Consider the following 19,343-nt stretch of genomic DNA (forward strand, 5'->3'; position numbering starts at 1 on the left):
ACAAGGAAAACATAATGCTTGCAGTTCTTATTTTAATTTAAAGGCCAATCCAATGACACTTACTTGGTGATGGCACTGGTTTTGAAACTGTCCATCCATTTCACCTGAAATAACTCTTCAGATGGAAGAACCATTCCACTGTCAGACTGGTTGTCCTAAATTAGAATACCAAAGACATTATTATCCAGGTAATTTAAAGGAACAGCTCACCCAAAAATGAAAATTCTCTCATCATTTACTCACCCATATGCCATTCCAGATGTGTATGACTTTCTTCTGCTAAACACAATGAAGAATCTCAACAATGCAAGTGAATGGGTACCAAAAATTTGAAGCTCTAAAAGCACATAAAGGCATCATAAAAGTAATCCATGCAACTCCAGTGGTTAAATCCATATCTTCAGAAGTTATATGATAGGTGTGGGTGAGAAACAGATCAATATATAAGTCCTTTTTTTACTATAAATTCTCCACCCTGCCCAGTAGGTGGCGATATGCACAAAGAAGAATGTGAAAGTGGAAATTGATAGTAAAAAAGGATTTAAATATTGATCTGTTTCTCACCCACACCCATCATATCGCTTCTGAAGACACTGGAGCTGTATAGATTACTTTTATGCTACCTTTGTGAGATTTTGGAGCTTCACAATTTTGGTACCCTTTCACTTGCATTGTGAGGACAAACAGAGCTCTAAAATTCTTCTAAAAAATCTTTGTGTTCTGCAGAAGAAAGTCATACACATTTGGGATGGCATGAGAGTGCCTTTAAAAACTTACATCATAGATTTCTTTGTGTAGGCCCTCCTCAAAAGTGCTAATGGCTTTCATTTGCCCAGAGTTGAGGTAGCTGTAATATACAAGGAAATTAATATTATTCCCTCCATTTTCCCATTGATTGATCATGTTCTGTCAATATTTTGAAGATATGTGTACCTTGAAGTCCCAAGGGTTTTCTTGCTTTTGTTGCTTTTTCTTGCAAGAAAAGTGTTTAGTGGAATATATTCCTTCCCATCCTATTTAAAAAAAAATTAAAAAAAAAATTAAAAAGTATTCTAAAAAATCTCGAGTTTAGAAGTGCAGGTGATACAAAGAATTGCGTGAACAAAATTATCCCCAAAAGTGAGCTAAATCACAATCAGGGACATCCTTAATTGGAAAATCAAATCATAAGGTAAATACTGTTTTTCATTATTAGTTTATTTTAATTTTATTTTTGTTAGGTTTGGGTTACAGTTATTCTTTAGCATTTAGAATTACCTTTATATAAAAACAATAGAAGTATATGGCATATCCCAATTTGAAGGAGAGATGTAAGCCAACACAGTCTGATGCAAACCCACCTGTTGGACACATGTCTGCAGAAGGTCTCCCAGTATTTCCACTAGGGTGGTGAAAGAGGGTCTGTCCTCAGGGTTATTCTCCCAGCATGCCATCATGATGCTGTAACTGTCATACAAATACCACAATCTCAGTACTGCAATTTATATACACTACCGTTCAAAAGTTTAGGGTCACTTATTCTTTATTTATATATATATTTTTTTCTTTACATTTTAGAATAATAGTAAATTCATCACAACTATGGAATAATGGAAATGGAAATGCGGGAATTAAGTTTTAATCCAAAATAAATCAAAACTGTGTCATATTTTAGCATCTTCAGAGTAGTCACACTTTGCTTAGATTTTGCAGACATGTACTCTTGACATTTTCTCAACCAACTTCTTGAGGTATCACACTGGGATACTTTTTAAACAGTATTGAAGTTCCCATCTATATGCTGGGCAATTATTGGCTGCTTTTCTTAATTATTCGGTGCAAGTCATCCATTTAAAAAAAAAATTGTAAATGTTTTTTTTTAATAAAATTGTAGCTTTGTAATTAAATTAATATGGTGGCACAATTATATTTTTGACTACAAACCTAATTTCAAACATTTAAACATACGCCTTCAGATCAAAAGATTTTTAAGATCATGAGAAACATTTCAGTCAAGTGTTTCAGAACTTTTGACTGGTAGTGTATATATATATATATATATATATATATATAAATTAAGTTGCATTTAGCTATATTCTAGACATGATTCTATAATTCTAATTCCTAGGGTTAGGATGGAGATGAGATGGCCGGTGGACTTCAGGGCGCCCACTTGTTTGTGCGGGCACCCTGTATCACCCATGGCAAGATGCCGCCCATGCCTAAATCCACCCCGACACTGTTTACAGGGTTCGTACAAGGTCCTTAAAGTGCTTGAACTGGGGGCCTGGGTAGCTCAGCAAGCAAAGACGCTGACTACCATGCCTGGAGTTTGCGAGTTCGAATCCAGGGCGTGCCAAGTGTCTTTCAGCCAGGTCTCTTAAGCAACCAAATTGGCCCAGTTGCTAGGGAGGGTAGAGTCACATGGGGTAACCTCCTCCTGGTCGCTATAATGTGGTTCGCTCTCTGTGGGTTGCGTGGTGAGTTGTGCGTGGATGCTGCAGAAAATAGCGTGGGTCTCCGCGGTAACGCGCTCGACAAGCCACGTGATAATATGCGCAGTTTGACGGTTTCAGACACGAAGGCAACTGAGATTCGTCCTCCGCCACCCGGATTGAGGCTAGTCATTGCGCCACCACGAGGACTTAGAGTGCATTGGGAATTGGGCATTCCAAAAAGGGGAGGAAAATATGAATTTAACTCTTAGTAATTTAAGTACTGGAATACCTGGAAAATTGCAGTGTTTTGTTGAAAAGTGCTTAAGATTAAAACGAACCATTTCTTCCGTGTAATATGTGTCCGAAGATGAAATCCTGCACTCCACTTTCATTGAATAATGTGACTTTTAATATCCTTTCTGTTCTTTACAGGCAGTTAAAAAAGTACAAATAAATATTAGTTTTGATCACAAATAGCACGGATGCGCTACAAAACCGAGACTTCTCTCTCTAGTTAATAAATGAACTGCAACACCTGTGCAAGTCTGTGGGATGCGAGTTAAACTCTTAAAGTGACAGTACCATTTAGCGCTTGTGTAAACTTATTGTAAATGTAAACTTAATGTTATAACTTGTAATTTGTCCACATTATTTCAAACATTGACAGCTCATATCATTATTATATATACATTTTCAAGAAATAATATTCATTGATAGAAAGTAGAATTTTATATGTTAAAAAAGTTAAAATGACATTATAATAATCAAGACAAACAAATTATTAAAAAAATAAATGTACACATTCACAGACTTTTCAGGACAGGTTCTGTGCAGTTCTATTGCTTGTTTTGCACCTGATCAGCCTGAATGTAGTACACTATTTTTGAAGGCTTATTTGTTTGAGAGCTTTTCTTATAGTGAAAGGTATATAAGAAACTCTTATTAGTTAAACTTTGAAGATTTATATTGTGAATTAAAGAACTTTATTTTGATGAGAAATTATAATGTGCATTTTGTGGAAACATTTAAAAAAATAAACACAATTTTCTGCCATACTTTGTCATTTAAGTGTTCATATCATACTGAATCGAGAAAATATTGAATTGTAAACCTCATATTGTATATCGAACCGAATCGTGAGATAACCATATCGTCCCATCCCTACAAATGCCCCATGAACACTTTTAAATGATGGTTGTTCAGGTGTGACAACTTACATCTCAGGGGTGCTGTACTCAGGAGGACACATCCGTGTTCCCTGTTTCAGTCTGTGGCAAAACTCCTCATCAATGCTCAGTCCTGGGTATGGAGATGCTCCTGTTGACCACAAACCAAAAATATAACGTTCAGATTTGGGATACAGTTGGGTATAACTGTATGGTAGGTTCCATTAAATGCTGGTCTGTTCTCAGGTCATTTACAGAAAGGCTAGAGTGTAACATCACATTCTATTGTTTCTGTATTGTTTTTTGTTTTGTTGGGAAAATATATTCCATTCTTTATTAATAACAAAAACAGCCTCACAAAGAGAACTCCTTATAACATTTTTAAAAAGTGCATTAAACATTACATGAATGAAATAAACATTAAATCTAACAGCAATGACAGTGCATGGCCAAACGTTTATAATTCAAAACACTGAGACATCAAGTTCATTTTAAGTGCATAAAACAATAGCAACATTATGAACATTAATGACCATAAAAATGCAACAGCAATGACTTTGCTAGGTCAAAGCTTTCATCTAAAAACACTGAAACACTTTTAACACTTAAAGGTGCTTACTGATAGTCCATCACATATTCCAAAGCTGAGGTGCAAGATATTATCTTTTGAACAGCAAAACTATTCTAAAAAGAGCAGAATATTTTAAAACAGCAGAGTTCCACCGAGTCACAAAAGGAACAGTTGTGTCAAGTTTTATGTCAGATTTCGTACAATGGACTCAACTGCATCAGCAGCAACAGTAGTGCGATGGGCTTTGTTTTGAATCTCATGGGTTATGCACATTTTGCAAAATAACTGCACATTTTGCAGTTGAACTATTGTGTACCCTGTAGGCAGGACCCTTAGAGATGGCATCCACTAGATCCTTTGAAGCAATTATGTTCAATGTGTGAGCTGCACACCATTGGTGTAATTTCATTCCTAAAAAATGAAATTATCTCTAGAGATCCTGTGGTTTAATGCTGAGACAGACCGCTCCTTCTTCACCTGGCTGGCTAGTAGCGAGTATCAATTCTGAGTGCAATACAGACAACCCTCCCTTTCTCTTCCGAAAACACTCGAAGTCTTACCGAACGTATATCAGTGTTGTGCTGATTTAGAATGAAAAATGTAAAGACTGAAAAAAGAGAATGATTATGATGATCAATAAATTATTAACAATTTACTGCCATTGCCTTGTTAATATGTAATCTTGTAATATATAAAAAAGTAACTGTAGTCAGATTACGAGTATTTTACAATGTAATTTAATCTGATTACAAGTACTTAATTTTTTGTAATCCAGATGACATGTAATCCATTACTGCCCGACGCTGGATTTACGTTATGAAACAATGAAACATGCCATGTGACATGCTTGAAGTAGCTGATGTATGGAAAGAGTACTGACATTACCAAGTGAGAAGATCTCCCAGAGAAGAACTCCATATGACCACACGTCACTCTGAGTGGTGAAAACTTTATCAAAGATTGATTCAGGGGCCATCCATTTCAGTGGTAACCGTGCCTATATGGCAAGATACAACACGGCACATTAATTAAAAGGTCTTTTATGATTCATAATTTTTCATTATGCTGCTGACCATACCCGGGTTTATTAAGGGAAGCATAAATTACGCTTACATCTCCCTTGCGCACATAGTCAGGATTTTTGAAGACATCTCGGGCCAGGCCAAAATCACAGATCTTGACCACATTATTATTGGTCAGCAAGATGTTTCTGGCAGCAAGATCACGATGAATGCACTGCAAACAAGACACAACCAAATCCACAAATCAATCTCATAAACCAGCTACAAAGTTACAGCCACATAAAGAGGAAGCTACTTTACCTTGCGAGAGAAGAGAAACTCCATACCTCTGGCCACCTGAAAGCTGTAGGAAATCAGGTCTTCAAGGAGCAAAGGGCTGTTTGGTTCTGGAAGAGAACCTTGAACAGACAAAGTGTTCAAAAGTTCAAAAAAAGTTTATTCACCTTATTTTTGTATATTGTTCATTTCTGTACTCTTTGTTACTTTTTGTATTCTTTGGCAATATTGTAAATATTAACAAACATACCGATAAAGCTATGTTGACTCTGAATCTTTGAGTAAGACATAAATCTCTCTTGAAAGAACGGATCTAAAAATGTGCAATTTTAATATCAACATGTTATGTCTTTTTGCATCAGTGTTGATGGTTTATTCTTCATTTTTAGATTACTGGTGGAATTAAAGTTACAATCCTGACTCCTGTTCATCAAGTTTCATTATTTGCATAGTCAAACTTTAAGGGTGTTTTCACACTAGCATTTTTGATGTGTACCCGAGTTCAAATGACGTCAAAGTTCGGTTCGTTTGGGTGGAGTGAATGCAGTTTTCCAAACTCAGGTGCGCACTCGCAAACCGCACCTGAGTCCACTTGAAAAGGTGGTCTGGAGTGCGGTTCGCCGCTAATATGAATGCAATTGTACCAAATCGCGGAAGTGAACCGCTACTGATGACGTATGATTAGCGTCTCTGCAGGCTCCCGATCTCAATTACTATGGTTTAATGAATTTCTCATACCAGCTTGTGTCCAAATAAATCACCTTCAGAGAACAGCTCAAATGCTAATATTCATCACATCATTGCACATTCAATGCATCTGCGGGAGACAAACATAATTGTCATTTGTGCATGTAAAGTTTTGGTGGTAAATCCAAAGAGATGAAAACTTTAATAACACAGCAAAGCTGATGTCTTCTTGAGTTGTTGCCTAGTTACAGTGGTAGACAGCTGCTGCATGTACTCATGTTGATGCAAAATCGGACTGCGGTTCGGACCAAAAAAAACAGAGACCAGCAGGGGAAGGGGAAGGAAACAAACTCGGGTTTGGTCCAAGCAATCAAACCAAGTGTGAAAGCACCCTAAGTATAACATGTAGGCCTATGTGATGGTATCTTACCACTGTCCTCGTCTGAGCTCTCTCCTCTCTCCTCACTAAACCCTGAAATGGCGCTGCTCTGGCTGCTGGACACGCTGGGCAGTCGTCCCTTACATCCCTCCTTTATTCTTCCCTCCTCTTCTCTATTCATCTGCTTCAGATACAATGGACATGAGAAATAAGCAGCCATCCATATCAATACAGTGTGAGAAATAACCAGCTTTTACTGAAGTTGGGTGAAAATTGAAAACACATCTAGCGAATTATCCACATATCATCATGAGTCAAATACAAGGACTGCAATGACTGCATACTATTTCATCATCATCTTCAAATGTTAATATACAGTACATGTGACAGAGTGTTTAAAAACAAAAACGTTACAAAAAATGCCACAACACACTGTTGATTGTTAAGCTTCTGAAGAGGCCCCCCAATGAGGTAAGTAGCTTTAGAGATAAGGTCAAACAGAGGGAAGTAAGACATTGTTGTCTTGGTAAACACTGGTCTGTTCATTTCACAAGGAAACGAAAGAAGGGCATACATTTGACAGCGGACACATTTAGGTCACAATAACACAAACCACAAGTTTAAGCTTAACACAATGTGACACTCAGTAAATCTCTTTTTACAGCCATTCTGTAAAAATATATTTTAGACATTAGACAGGATTGACGATAGATAGATACGTACATACAGTACATTTGTTTGTTTTTTTGTGTAACTTTTATAACTTTTATGTTTAGGGCCAAAATGATCCCACACATTTTAAAATATGATTAATTACTCAAATGTTATTTGCTTTCATGTCATGACTGTCACCCTTCTGACCAATATTTTATACAACATATTAGGAGAAAACATTATTAGGAGAAAACAAAACATTTCTTATTTATAATGCATGTCTGGTCTGCATAGGAAAATCATTTATTACACCAGCAAAATCACAATTGCATTCAAAACTAACAAACAATACTTTCTGCTGTTTTTAGGCTCAGTGTTGCATTAAGTAATATTTGTTTTGTCCAAAGAATTCACTGTGTATTTAGGAAAATTATACCAGATAGACAGACAGACAGACAAACTAACCTTATTTAATAGGAAAACATCTCGTTTGCTCTTAAGGTATGCAGACAGGTTGCCGAACTTGCAGTATTCCACTATGACCAAGAGAGGCCCTAAAATTAGACAGCAGACAAAGTATAATACATAAATACATATAGAAAAATAGCCTTAATAGAATATTGTACTATTAGAATAGTACGTCCCTCTCTGAACTGTGAGTAATTCAGTTTAGTAACATTTACTTACATATTTTCTTATAGATTAATTCTGGCAAAAGACTTTGTTTTAACTAGATATTTAAGTTAAAATTGCCCCATTGAGCAATAATTAATGTGCAATACACAGCTTAGTCTATTTATATTTATCCAACATACCATACCTCTTCTGCCATTACATTCCCTTGCTTCTGTATATAACAGATTTGTATTTGTATATTGTACATACACACACACACACACACACACACACATATATATATATATATATATATATATATATATATATATATATATATATATATATATATATATTGTCCTATTGTGTATTTCTATATATACTTTATTTTCTATTCACATTTATTTTTATTCTATTTGTTTTTTTGTTTTTTTTTTTATATTATCTCTGTCTTATTGCTGTATTGTTTGTGCACTGGAAGCTCCTGTCACCAAGACAAATTCCTTGTATGTGTAAGCATACTTGGCAATAAAGCTCATTCTGATATTTACAACTGGCACATAAATACCCAAACATTGAGGTTTTCAGAGTGTAATGTAACAGAACGATGGTAACATGCACACACCTCCTGGTTTGGTGCATGCACCGAGAAGATTGACCACATTTAGGTGATGACCAATATGATTGAGGATCTTGAGTTCCATCATCAGAGCCTTGTGTTCACTGGGTGTAGCGCCATCTGCAGGGACAGACATAACACATAAGAGTGTGATCTTTCACCAGAGTGATGTATACTCACTAAATAACTTTCATAGGCTAATACTTGTATTTTTCAGCAAGCTAATTTATTTAACAGGTTTTAGAATATACCTTTAAGCATTTTGACTGCCACTGTGGTGGTGCAGCTGGCTGAATTGCGAATGCCGAAAGCTGAAGCCTGCATCACTCGCCCAAATGCCCCTCGCCCCAGGGGCTTTTCTGTAATGGGACAACAAGTCCAATATCAGTATACAGCACAGCAGCACCAATACGAAATTAACTTAAAAAGCACACAAACTAACAAAAATACATACAACAATTTACCCAGTTTAAGGTGGTCTCGAGGAAACTCCCATTGGGCGGGGTCATACTGTAACCTATTGCAGTGCTCAACCAGAGGCTCCACCCCTGGGTGCAGGATGATTGGCATGTACTCTGCTCTGCCTTGAATGTTTGGCTGAGAAGGACACACACAAAGGGTTAAAGATCTCTAGGTCTATATTTTTAAAAATAGCTTCAAATTTCTCATAAACACAAAACTATTGTAAAATGAGTGGGACGGTACGTTGAAGCATCATTACCACATCAATCATTCTTCCAAATCAAATAGAGAAGTTTTTATTGGTGTATATATTTTGGAAGGGACGTTTAGATTGGCTCTAACCTGTTTAAGTTTACGAATCAGCAGAGTGAGAAGCAACCAGAAGAGAGTGGCCACCACACAAGTACATGCCAGAGCTGGGATCTCCAGAGAAAGGGATTCAGATGAACCTATAGAATACACAAGTGTTGTCATCCATACTTACAGAATATACATATTTAAAGAGAGAACATGTCAGCATAAAAAGGTTGTTTAGGTTGCTCTAAATTTAGCTGTTAAGGCCTCTAGTCTATGGCTGTGTCTCGTTTCGAAGGCTGCGTGCTAGGTAGGACGTGTCCTTTGAAGGCTGCAGTATACCGAGTGTCCTCCTTTAAACAAGCCTCGTTTAAAGGAGATGGTCTTCGTAGGACAAACGGAAACGGAACGTAACATGGTTGCTATGACAGCACGCCACTCTTTAACAAGCACGAGCGCTTCGAGTGAGAAGTGAACAAAGTCCCTTTGGAAGGGAATGTATGAGGTACATTTTAGGAGAGTTATAATGATGTAAAGAGAAAAGAAAATAGATTTTACAGGTGTACTTTTAGTCTAATACTTTATTTGAATTATATATTAATATAATTATACATATTATATACTCTGCACCCATCTACTGAGGTACTTCAGCTTGGGAATTAACATTCCTTGCGTTTGAATGTCTTATTTACGGGCAAATTGTCGTCATTTTTTTTTTTTTTTTAGACATTTCCGTTGAAGCAAAGTAGTGTGGGTTGTGAGTGCCCACGAAGGATACACCTCATGCAACCTCCGAATTCCCGTGAAAGAAGGTCGCATTCGAAGGCTGCATTCGGAGTGTCCTACTCGCTTTTCTGAAAGGAGACAGCCTTGATGATGTATGCGGCCGACAAATGCGACCTCCGGAGGACGCAGCCTTCCAAACGAGACACAGCCTATATTGTTGTCTCCATCTAAGAGTCACACACCATGTCTGTAAGGAGCATATGGTCAAACTAGTCAAACACATACTAAAGGCGTCTTTACACAGCCGAGTTAATCCTGCTCTGTGCCTGCTTAAAATTCTGTGTAAAGACGCAATGCAGCATAAAAGCCAGTCTAAATTAAGCCTGCTCTAACCCAGCTCAGAGCAGCCTTAAACTTTGTTTTTGTCATGATAGAGCTTTTATTTCATAATTTAGTTTCATATTTAAGAGATCATTTCATATTTTCATTCATTTCATATTTCTGAATTCAAAATTATATTTTTAAAACATTAATCTCATATTATGTATTCAATTGTAATTTCTGTGTTTGACAGGTGGAGGGCGTGGCCGGGCCGTGAGGGTGCAGGCCTGGCGCTGAGTTGCCCTAATCAGAGGGAGAGAGAGATAAAGAGGAGCCGGGACGCCAGGGAGAGAGACATGCGGAGCTGTGTTTGTGTGTCAGTGGTCTGCTGAAAAGCGAAGTTTTATGTTGTGTTTAAGTTGAACGTTAAAGTCTACATGTATTGTTCAAGCTGGTCCCAGCTTCCTCCTTCCCACACAACAATGAACCTTGTTACACTGTGTAAATGCCTGCTCTGAGCAGCATTAAACAGTCTGTGTAAATGCATATAAATGCCTGTTTAATTTTAATTTAAATTTAATTTTATTCATTTATTTGTCAGGGACCATGCACAAAAAACATTAATCTCACAAGAGAAGAGATGCTTTGCACCAGATTTAGCTACTTGCTAATTTCCATCTGCAGTCCCTGATTTCCATTTGCAGTCCCTGCGCCACATTGGCAGTGTAAATATGGCTTAATTAATCTTTTTTCACACACACTCTGTCTCCTCCCCTTTGTTAATGCATAGAAATAGCTAAACATTTAAGGGTTGAAAACTAGAGGCCATCTGTGGGAAATGAAAAAGGGAGACAGTTTCCTTCCTGACCTATCGGAACAAAACAGCATGAACGTCTCCTCTCAACACTGAGTTTAGAAGCATCCGATCAGAGAGAATGACGGAGAAAGAGAAAAAGAGGTAGGGTGAGAAAAGAATAGAGAGGGGCACAGAGAGCTATTTCAACAACTGACAAATTAATATAAATAAATATTCCAGGTGAAATATACCTAAAGCACTATTAAGTAATTTTCCATTACTGTAAATGCATATTTGTTTTTTGCTTTTTTTTAAAAACTGAGGGACAATTCAAATAATTTTCTATGTAATCAACAGAATACCAAAGATGCTGCTTGAGAATTTTTATTTTTAACTGGGAGGTGAATAACCAATTAAGACAGACAGTTTTTCCAAATAAAATTTAACTCTCACTAAAAAGTGTGATATGAAAGAAAAACATTAATGTTAGAAATATACAGGTGCATCTCAATAAATTAGAATGTCGTGGAAAAGTTCATTTATTTCAGTAATTCAACTCAAATTGTGAAACTCGTGTATTAAATAAATTCAATGCACACAGACTGATGTAGTTAAGTCTTTGGTTCTTTTAATTGTGATGATTTTGGCTCACATTTAACAAAAACCCACCAATTCACTATCTCAACAGATTAGAATACATCATAAGACCAATAAAAAAAAAACATTTTTAGTGAATTGTTGGCCTTCTGGAAAGTATGTTCATTTACTGTATATGTACTCAATACTTGGTAAGGGCTCCTTTTGCTTTAATTACTGCCTCAATTCGGCGTGGCATGGAGGTGATCAGTTTGTGGCACTGCTGAGGTGGTATGGAAGCCCAGGTTTCTTTGACAGTGGCCTTCAGCTCATCTGCATTTTTTGGTCTCTTGTTTCTCATTTTCCTCTTGACAATACCCCACAGATTCTCTATGGGGTTCAGGTCTGGTGAGTTTGCTGGCCAGTCAAGCACACCAACACCATGGTCATTTAACCAACTTTTGGTGCTTTTGACAGTGTGGGCAGGTGCCAAATCCTGCTGGAAAATGAAATCAGCATCTTTAAAAAGCTGGTCAGCAGAAGGAAGCCTGAAGTGCTCCAACATTTCTTGGTAAACGGGTGCAGTGACTTTGGTTTTCAAAAAACACAATGGACCAACACCAGCAGATGACATTGCACCCCAAATCATCACAGACTGTGGAAACTTAACACTGGACTTCAAGCAACTTGGGCTATGAGCTTTTCCGCCCTTCCTCCAGACTCTAGGACCTTGGTTTCCAAATGAAATACAAAACTTGCTCTCATCTGAAAAGAGGACTTTGGACCACTGGGCAACAGTCCAGTTCTTCTTCTCCTTAGCCCAGGTAAGAGGCCTCTGACGTTGTCTGTGGATCAGGAGTGGCTTGACAAGAGGAATATGACAACTGTAGCCAAATTCCTTGACATGTCTGTGTGTGGTGGCTCTTGATGCCTTGACCCCAGCCTCAGTCCATTCCTTGTGAAGTTCACCCAAATTCTTGAATCGATTTTGCTTGACAATCATAAGGCTGCGGTTCTCTCGGTTGGTTGTGCATCTTTTTCTTCCACACTTTTTCCTTCCACTCAACTTTCTGTTAACATGCTTGGATACAGCACTCTGTGAACAGCCAGCTTCTTTGGCAATGAATGTTTGTGGCTCCTTGTGAAGGGTGTCAATGATTGTCTTCTGGACAACTGTCAGATCAGCAGTCTTCCCCATGATTGTTTAGCCTAGTGAACCAAACTGAGAGACCATTTTGAAGGCTCAGGAAACCTTTGCAGGTGTTTTGAGTTGATTAGCTGATTGGCATGTCACCATATTCAAATTTTTTGAGATAGTGTATTGGTGGGTTTTTGTTAAATGTGAGCCAAAATCATGACAATTAAAAGAACCAAAGACTTAAACTACTTCAGTCTGTGTGCATTGAATTTATTTAATACACGAGTTTCACAATTTGAGTTGAATTACTGAAATAAATGAACTTTTCCACAACATTCTAATTTATTGAGATGCACCTGTATATTTTTAATTTATCCTCATTACTGTTAAAGCAATAGTTCACCCAAAAATCTCATCATTTACTCACCCTCATGCTATCACAGATGTATATGACTATCTTTCTTCTGCAGAACACATACAATTATAAAAGTAAGCATAAAAGTAATTCATACGATTCCAGTGGTTTAATCCATGGCTTCAGAATTGATATGATAGGTGTGGGTGAGAAACTATTGAAGTCCTTTTTTTATTTTTTATTTTACTATAAAATCTCCACCTTTGACCAGTCCCAACCAGTAGGTGGCAATATGAATAAAGAATGCAAATCATCAAAAAAAAAAAAAAAAAAAAAAAAAAAAAAAAAAAAGAAGAATGTGGAAGTGAAAGTGGAGATTTAAGATAAAAAAAAGGACTTAAATATTGATCTGTTGCTCACCCACTCCTATTATATCACTTCTAAAGACATGGATTTAACCACTGGAGTCTTATAGATTACTTTCATGCTACCTTTATGTGCTTTTTGGATCTTCAAAGTTTTGGTCACCATTTGTTTGTGTTCTGCTGAAGAAAGTCATACACATCTGGGATGGCATGAGGGTGAGTAAATGATGAGAGAATTTTCATTTTTGGGTGAACTGTTCCTTTAAGGTTGCTTACTGCGAACCCAAATGTGGGCGGAGCTTTCCACAGATCCCCTCTCATTAGTGGCCTTGCAGGTGTAAAATCCCTCATCTTCAGATGTAATTCGGTCAATATGAAGAGTACCTTCCTCTGGGAATAGCATAATTCCTGTCGATAAAAAACGAAAACATATATATTTAATTCATAAACAGGACAGTTGTTCCTGCTCTTGCATATTATTCTGCTCAGAAATAATTTTGTTATCTTTTTACATGCAGTTTAAGTATATTTATGTTTCAACAGTGTTTTCAAACAACGAATAAGTAAAAAAAAAAAAAAAAAAAAAAAATTTGATTACACCTTAGAAAAAATGTGCTGAAAAGATGCTCACGAACAAAAGTCGTGTGAGGAGGTAACTATACAGTTTGCTACTGGAGCACTTTCCAGGGTCAGTATCGGACGGAGCATCGACCAAATTTAAGTACTTTCATTATGTATCACTTTATTATACATGTACACATCACAAAAACTTAAAGCTGCACTACGTAACTTTGTGCTCTCAAGCGACATCTGTGGTTGAAACTTAAAATTGCAAGCAATTTGCGGAAGAATACATTACGTCAGTCGTGTTCTGGCACTGCTCTTCTGGTGGATGAATCTCATGATTTAAGCTTACCTGGACAATGCCTGTGTACTATCATGACTGGAGCCGGAGTCATAAGTGCTATTTTCATGTTGATATTATGTAATACTATTAAACCTTTGAAACTGAAATATTACTTGCTTTGATGAAGACAAACTACACTCTTATTTACATATTTGAATGAATTTTACACTTGAATCGCTTTTCTGACACTACACTCAAACCACTTTTAAATAGAGAACAGAGGACTCTCCTCACCACCAGTGAATCTTAATATGATTATTCAAGTGTTTTATCTACTACTGATGTTTGAATTGTACTACAATTTTCAATTTAAGAGGTTAAACTTGTGATATGGCTGATACGAGTTCAATAGAAGACTATTGTTTTTATACTATTTTGTCCAGCCTCAATTATTACAATAGCATGTCTATGCAATGCACACAATAACACCTTAAACTAAAAACATAAAACGAGGATTCAATAATGATGGGGATAAAATATACTTTATTAAATGTAAAATATGCTTAAATATGCAATATACATCTGGAATGTACAAGAAGTCAATTTAAGAAGTCATGCATATTAAACATGTCACAGTAACTTCACCGGACAACATAGATACATTGCAATCGGTTAATACATTAGTAATGTTCGATTCATAAAAGCATGACAAACAATATAAGCTTCAACAATCTTACCAGAAAACATATCCAAGCATTACAGCAGGTAAACAACTTCGCCAAATGGGTAACAGATAAACATCTATCTAGACTGCAACGATGCTGTCCTGAACTATGTGAGTGTTACTAAACTGAGCTGAACAGCGTAGTTCGTTTCTCCATCCAGAACATGAAACAGCCGGCACTTCTTTCCTGTGTGTGCGGACATGACGTAATGACGCAAGGATGAACGTCATATACAGCGATTTCGTGCCAAATCGAACCCAACAGCTCAAAATACAAATCATTTTTATAGGCTTACCATAGGAAAGGACATTGTTTTGAACACTGACTGTTTATATACTCAATCAATAATGGCAATTTATTAACCAAAATGTCTTACATAGTGCAGCTTTAAGTGATATGTTTAAAGCGTATTTAATATCGATGACGGCTAGCTAATGGCGCTAGAGGTGCCAAAAGACAATTTGCGCGAGACAGATTGTGCCGCGAAAATCACTGACATAAACTCCTTTTAAAAGTCAACCCCTGAAAGTCACTGGGTAATTCGCACACTCATTATGGTTGCATTTTATTGAAATAAGTTCCCAAATACGTTGTGCAGACTGGCAGTCTTACCTGACACCTGGTGGAGCTTTCTTTGGTCTTTATACCACGTGATATGGGGATGTGGAACTCCCTGAGTGGGACAATGGAGAGTGACCGAGTTGCTAACGTTAACACTGTGATCACTCAGATTTTGTAGCAGCACTGGAGCCTGCAGATCTACAGAAGGAGACAAAGAGGCCTCAGGGCAAGGGTCAACAAATATTTTGTCACTTACATAAAATGACCATGGTATTTACATGATGTTTTGGAAATGGTACCATTGCAATACTTTGATTTATTTGTGCCATGGCAATACCATTTTCATGTACCTTGGTAATGGTATTTTTTAAAGTACTCGGAGTACAACGCAAATACCATGGTAAATGAATGTGTCGTGGTAATGATTTAGTATAGTATCAAAGTCACATGCCTTTACCTTTAGATACCATCCCTAATCATATCATAGTACCGTCACAGTACTTTTTGGCAAGGGGTTCCATGTCCACCAATTCAGTTAAATAAAAAAAATCTAAATCTCTTGGGAAACTGACGGAAACCAATAAACGTCACATGTGGCACTTAGCAATTTGAGTAACCGCCTTATAAAGTAACTGAGTGATTTATGAAGGACACATGTCCGCTATTGTTACAGAAGTGTGAATAGACTGCGAGTTGAATTTCTTTCACTACAGATTGAAGTCTGGAATGTTTGAAATGCAGCCATTGGATTTGTGCCATTCAGCAAATTCCTTCTGTTTTGTTTTAATGACACATTCAGCAACTCATGAACTTGACCAATATTTCCGGGTTAGCTGGCCAAGTATGCCTGCTATTGCTTTGGCAGTGGATAGGCTAGGCTTACACTTTTCAGAGATATACATATGCATAGTATCAGATCTGTAGAGATTAGTAGAAATTAACTTAATTTGCATAAATGTTTTTGCACTAAAAGTTTTGTATCGAGCTGACTTTTGCTTCAGATTTTTTCCACCTGAACACAATTGATTATTGTCTCTTTCCTTATTCTGTGACAGTGGCTGATTGGCTGATTGTTCTTTGGCCATGTGAAGCAGCCTTTAAATGTGGCATAGTGGGAAGTGCCATTGTGAACACTTCCTCCTTACTAGATCTCATTTCCACACAAAAGAGGTTCTGCTTAACACAGCCTTGGAGAAAGGGGCTGCAGGAAGCTCCAGGATCCAGTTCCCAAGGACCCATTTTGCTTTCAGTCTCTCTCTCTCTCTCTCTCTCTCTTTCCGCCTCTGTCTCTAAATGTGTGGGTGCCTGCAAGCACATTCTTACGTGACTCAAAGTCAGTATCTAAGAGAAGTCTGATGTTTTGCGTGTGTGGTATGCATCACTTTTTATAAGGAGAACTGTAAAAAAAAAAAAAAAGTCACAGTGATTGCTTTAGTGTCAATTATCTGGCCCGTATGCAAGTTTTGTATTTACACTGATAGTACAGTTGAAGTAACAGTTCACTCAAAAATAAAAATTATTTCATCTTTTCATAATTTACTCACCCTTACACAAAGCTATCATATGGCTTCAGAAGACTTGGATGCATGGATGTAACATATGAACTACATATATGGCAAATTTTTGTTATTTAAGGAGCTTGACAGATCCTGTTCCCAACTTCCCATTCACTTTTATTGTATGGAAAGGAGCAGCCAAGACATTCTGTTAAAAATCTAATTTTGTGCTTAAAGTAGGGTTGGGTATTGATACAGATTTCCTGATTTGATTTGATTTCGATTCACAAGTTCTCGATTTGATTACGATTAAATTCTGATTGATTTGGCTAGGCCTATATTTCAATTATAATGTCCATTTTGCTTACATATGAAATAACTTCTTTCTCAGCTAATGTTGTTTGTTATACAGGGGACCTTTAGCGTGGTACATTACATAAATATAAATTCTACAATTTTATCATTCGTTTTTCATAATTTTGGTCACATCTTTTTAAAAATGTACACAAATTTACACTGACTTGAAGAACAAGTGCTAAAACAGTTGCAGTTCACTGGGGTCTGCAGAAGTGTTTTGGTTGAGCGCATATTAACGAGTGAAGTCGCATGACTTCTAAAGGACATCTGTGCTATGTGTGATTAGAATTAAATGTTTTTATTTTTGTTGTTTTTAAACAGAAAGGATATTAAAAGAACAGAAAGGATATTAAAAGAGACATATTCAATGACAAATGGATTGCACAGATCTTGTCTTTGGACACACATTACACCAATCAAATCAAACCAAACCTTTTCTCTCAGCAAGCATTGAAAGGATCTTGGTGCTTTACTTCTTCACAGACATTTTTAGTTGCATAGCGCAAAATTTGGTCGCATATGCAAGTGCTTTACTCACACCATTCTTGGGATTTAAGAATCAATATGGGGATTGTTCAAATGAAAATCGCTATGCATGCATCCCTAGTTCAGTGGACGAAAGGAAGTCATACAGGTTTTAATTGAAGTTGAGTAAATGATGACAGACCTTACATTTATGGGTGCCCTGTGCCTTTAAGGAGAGCATGTGTGTGGGTGTATGTTTAGCACAATGACTCTTGGAGACACACCTGTTACCTCCACTTGTGTATCTAGATGTGTGCGTTCTCTTGTAAGCAGGTGTTTGGCAGCACAGCGGTATGTTCCTGAATCCTGTGAGGTCACATTCTTCAGTAGGAGGTGCAGGGTGAGGGAGAACTCCCCCTCCGTAAGCTCCCCTCCAAGAACTGAATTTCCTTCTGATGCTGTGGTGTGATTCGTCATTCTATACCACAACATATCTGAATAGAGGTGCTTATTTGCCATACAGACCAGGCGAAGGTCCCCGCCCTCTCTGGGCTCTTCCTCTAAAGATGCGATGAAGCCTCCTTTGACATCTGTGGTGGTGGACAAAAGAAGTTTCAGCTTTCAGTTCCTATGCAATCTATAAATGCCCTATACAGTGTGACAGAATGCATGCAGACATACTGGCAACAAGTAACCTTAGCTGAGGCCATTAAACTAAGAATAGTACAGAGAAACCACTTTGTGTTTTTGTGAGTGTTATTAACAAAATAACTAACTAAAATTATTTTCGTTGAAATTATTGGAAAAAACTAATACTAAACTAAAATACTTTTTCATAACTCCAAAACTAACTAAAATAAAATAAAAATGATCTCGAATTCATTTTAGTGTTAGTTTTTGACATAATATGGTGAATTTGGGCAAAGTGGGACAATTCTGGACATTTTTCTTTTCTTGACATGTTGAATTATGATCCAAACGACACATAACCTAATTGTACCTTTGAAGAAAGCTTAGGATGTCTTCTACCTTAGTCAAAAGCAAAAGTTAAGAAATATTCAATACTGGGAAGTAGAACCTTTGAAGATCCTCTTTTGACCAAATCCCAGATGTGTTTGACTTTCTGTCTTCAGCTGAATACAAACAAAGATTTTTAGAATAATATTTCAGCTCTGTAGGTCCATACAATGCAAGTGAATGGGGTCTATAACTTTGAAGCTCTAAAAAGCACATAAATGCAGCATACAAGTCATCCATAAGACTCCAGTGGTTTAATCCATGTCTTCTGAAGTGATCTAATCTGTTTTTGGTGAGAACAAATCAAAATGTAACTCCTTTTTCACTGTACATCTTGCAATTGCAGTCTACAGGAACGATCATGATTTCAAGCTCAATTACACTTCCTAGTACAGTTTGCAGAGTGCTAGATGTCGATGGGAAATATAATCAAGCT

General features: G+C 37.0%; 1 protein-coding gene across 3 annotated transcripts in view; it reads right to left on the bottom strand.

Annotated features, from left to right (window-relative positions):
* The window catches only part of LOC127434762 (vascular endothelial growth factor receptor 1-like), a 46,830-nt gene that overhangs the window by 2,927 nt on the left and 24,560 nt on the right, over nucleotides 1-19,343 (bottom strand). For all 3 annotated transcript variants that reach the window (XM_051687713.1, XM_051687714.1, XM_051687715.1), the window contains exons 13-29: nucleotides 18,175-18,480; nucleotides 15,624-15,770; nucleotides 13,716-13,847; nucleotides 9,211-9,317; nucleotides 8,871-9,003; nucleotides 8,658-8,765; nucleotides 8,413-8,526; nucleotides 7,638-7,726; nucleotides 6,570-6,702; nucleotides 5,477-5,574; nucleotides 5,268-5,390; nucleotides 5,040-5,151; nucleotides 3,635-3,734; nucleotides 1,341-1,446; nucleotides 934-1,013; nucleotides 778-847; nucleotides 64-155 (exon numbers count right to left, since the gene is read on the bottom strand). In XM_051687713.1, the coding sequence (XP_051543673.1) occupies nucleotides 64-155; nucleotides 778-847; nucleotides 934-1,013; nucleotides 1,341-1,446; nucleotides 3,635-3,734; nucleotides 5,040-5,151; nucleotides 5,268-5,390; nucleotides 5,477-5,574; nucleotides 6,570-6,702; nucleotides 7,638-7,726; nucleotides 8,413-8,526; nucleotides 8,658-8,765; nucleotides 8,871-9,003; nucleotides 9,211-9,317; nucleotides 13,716-13,847; nucleotides 15,624-15,770; nucleotides 18,175-18,480 (2,050 nt within the window). The remainder of the gene's footprint in view (nucleotides 1-63; nucleotides 156-777; nucleotides 848-933; nucleotides 1,014-1,340; nucleotides 1,447-3,634; nucleotides 3,735-5,039; nucleotides 5,152-5,267; nucleotides 5,391-5,476; nucleotides 5,575-6,569; nucleotides 6,703-7,637; nucleotides 7,727-8,412; nucleotides 8,527-8,657; nucleotides 8,766-8,870; nucleotides 9,004-9,210; nucleotides 9,318-13,715; nucleotides 13,848-15,623; nucleotides 15,771-18,174; nucleotides 18,481-19,343) is intronic.

This window comes from Myxocyprinus asiaticus, chromosome 44 (assembly GCF_019703515.2).
Source record: "Myxocyprinus asiaticus isolate MX2 ecotype Aquarium Trade chromosome 44, UBuf_Myxa_2, whole genome shotgun sequence".
NCBI lineage: Eukaryota > Metazoa > Chordata > Actinopteri > Cypriniformes > Catostomidae > Myxocyprinus > Myxocyprinus asiaticus.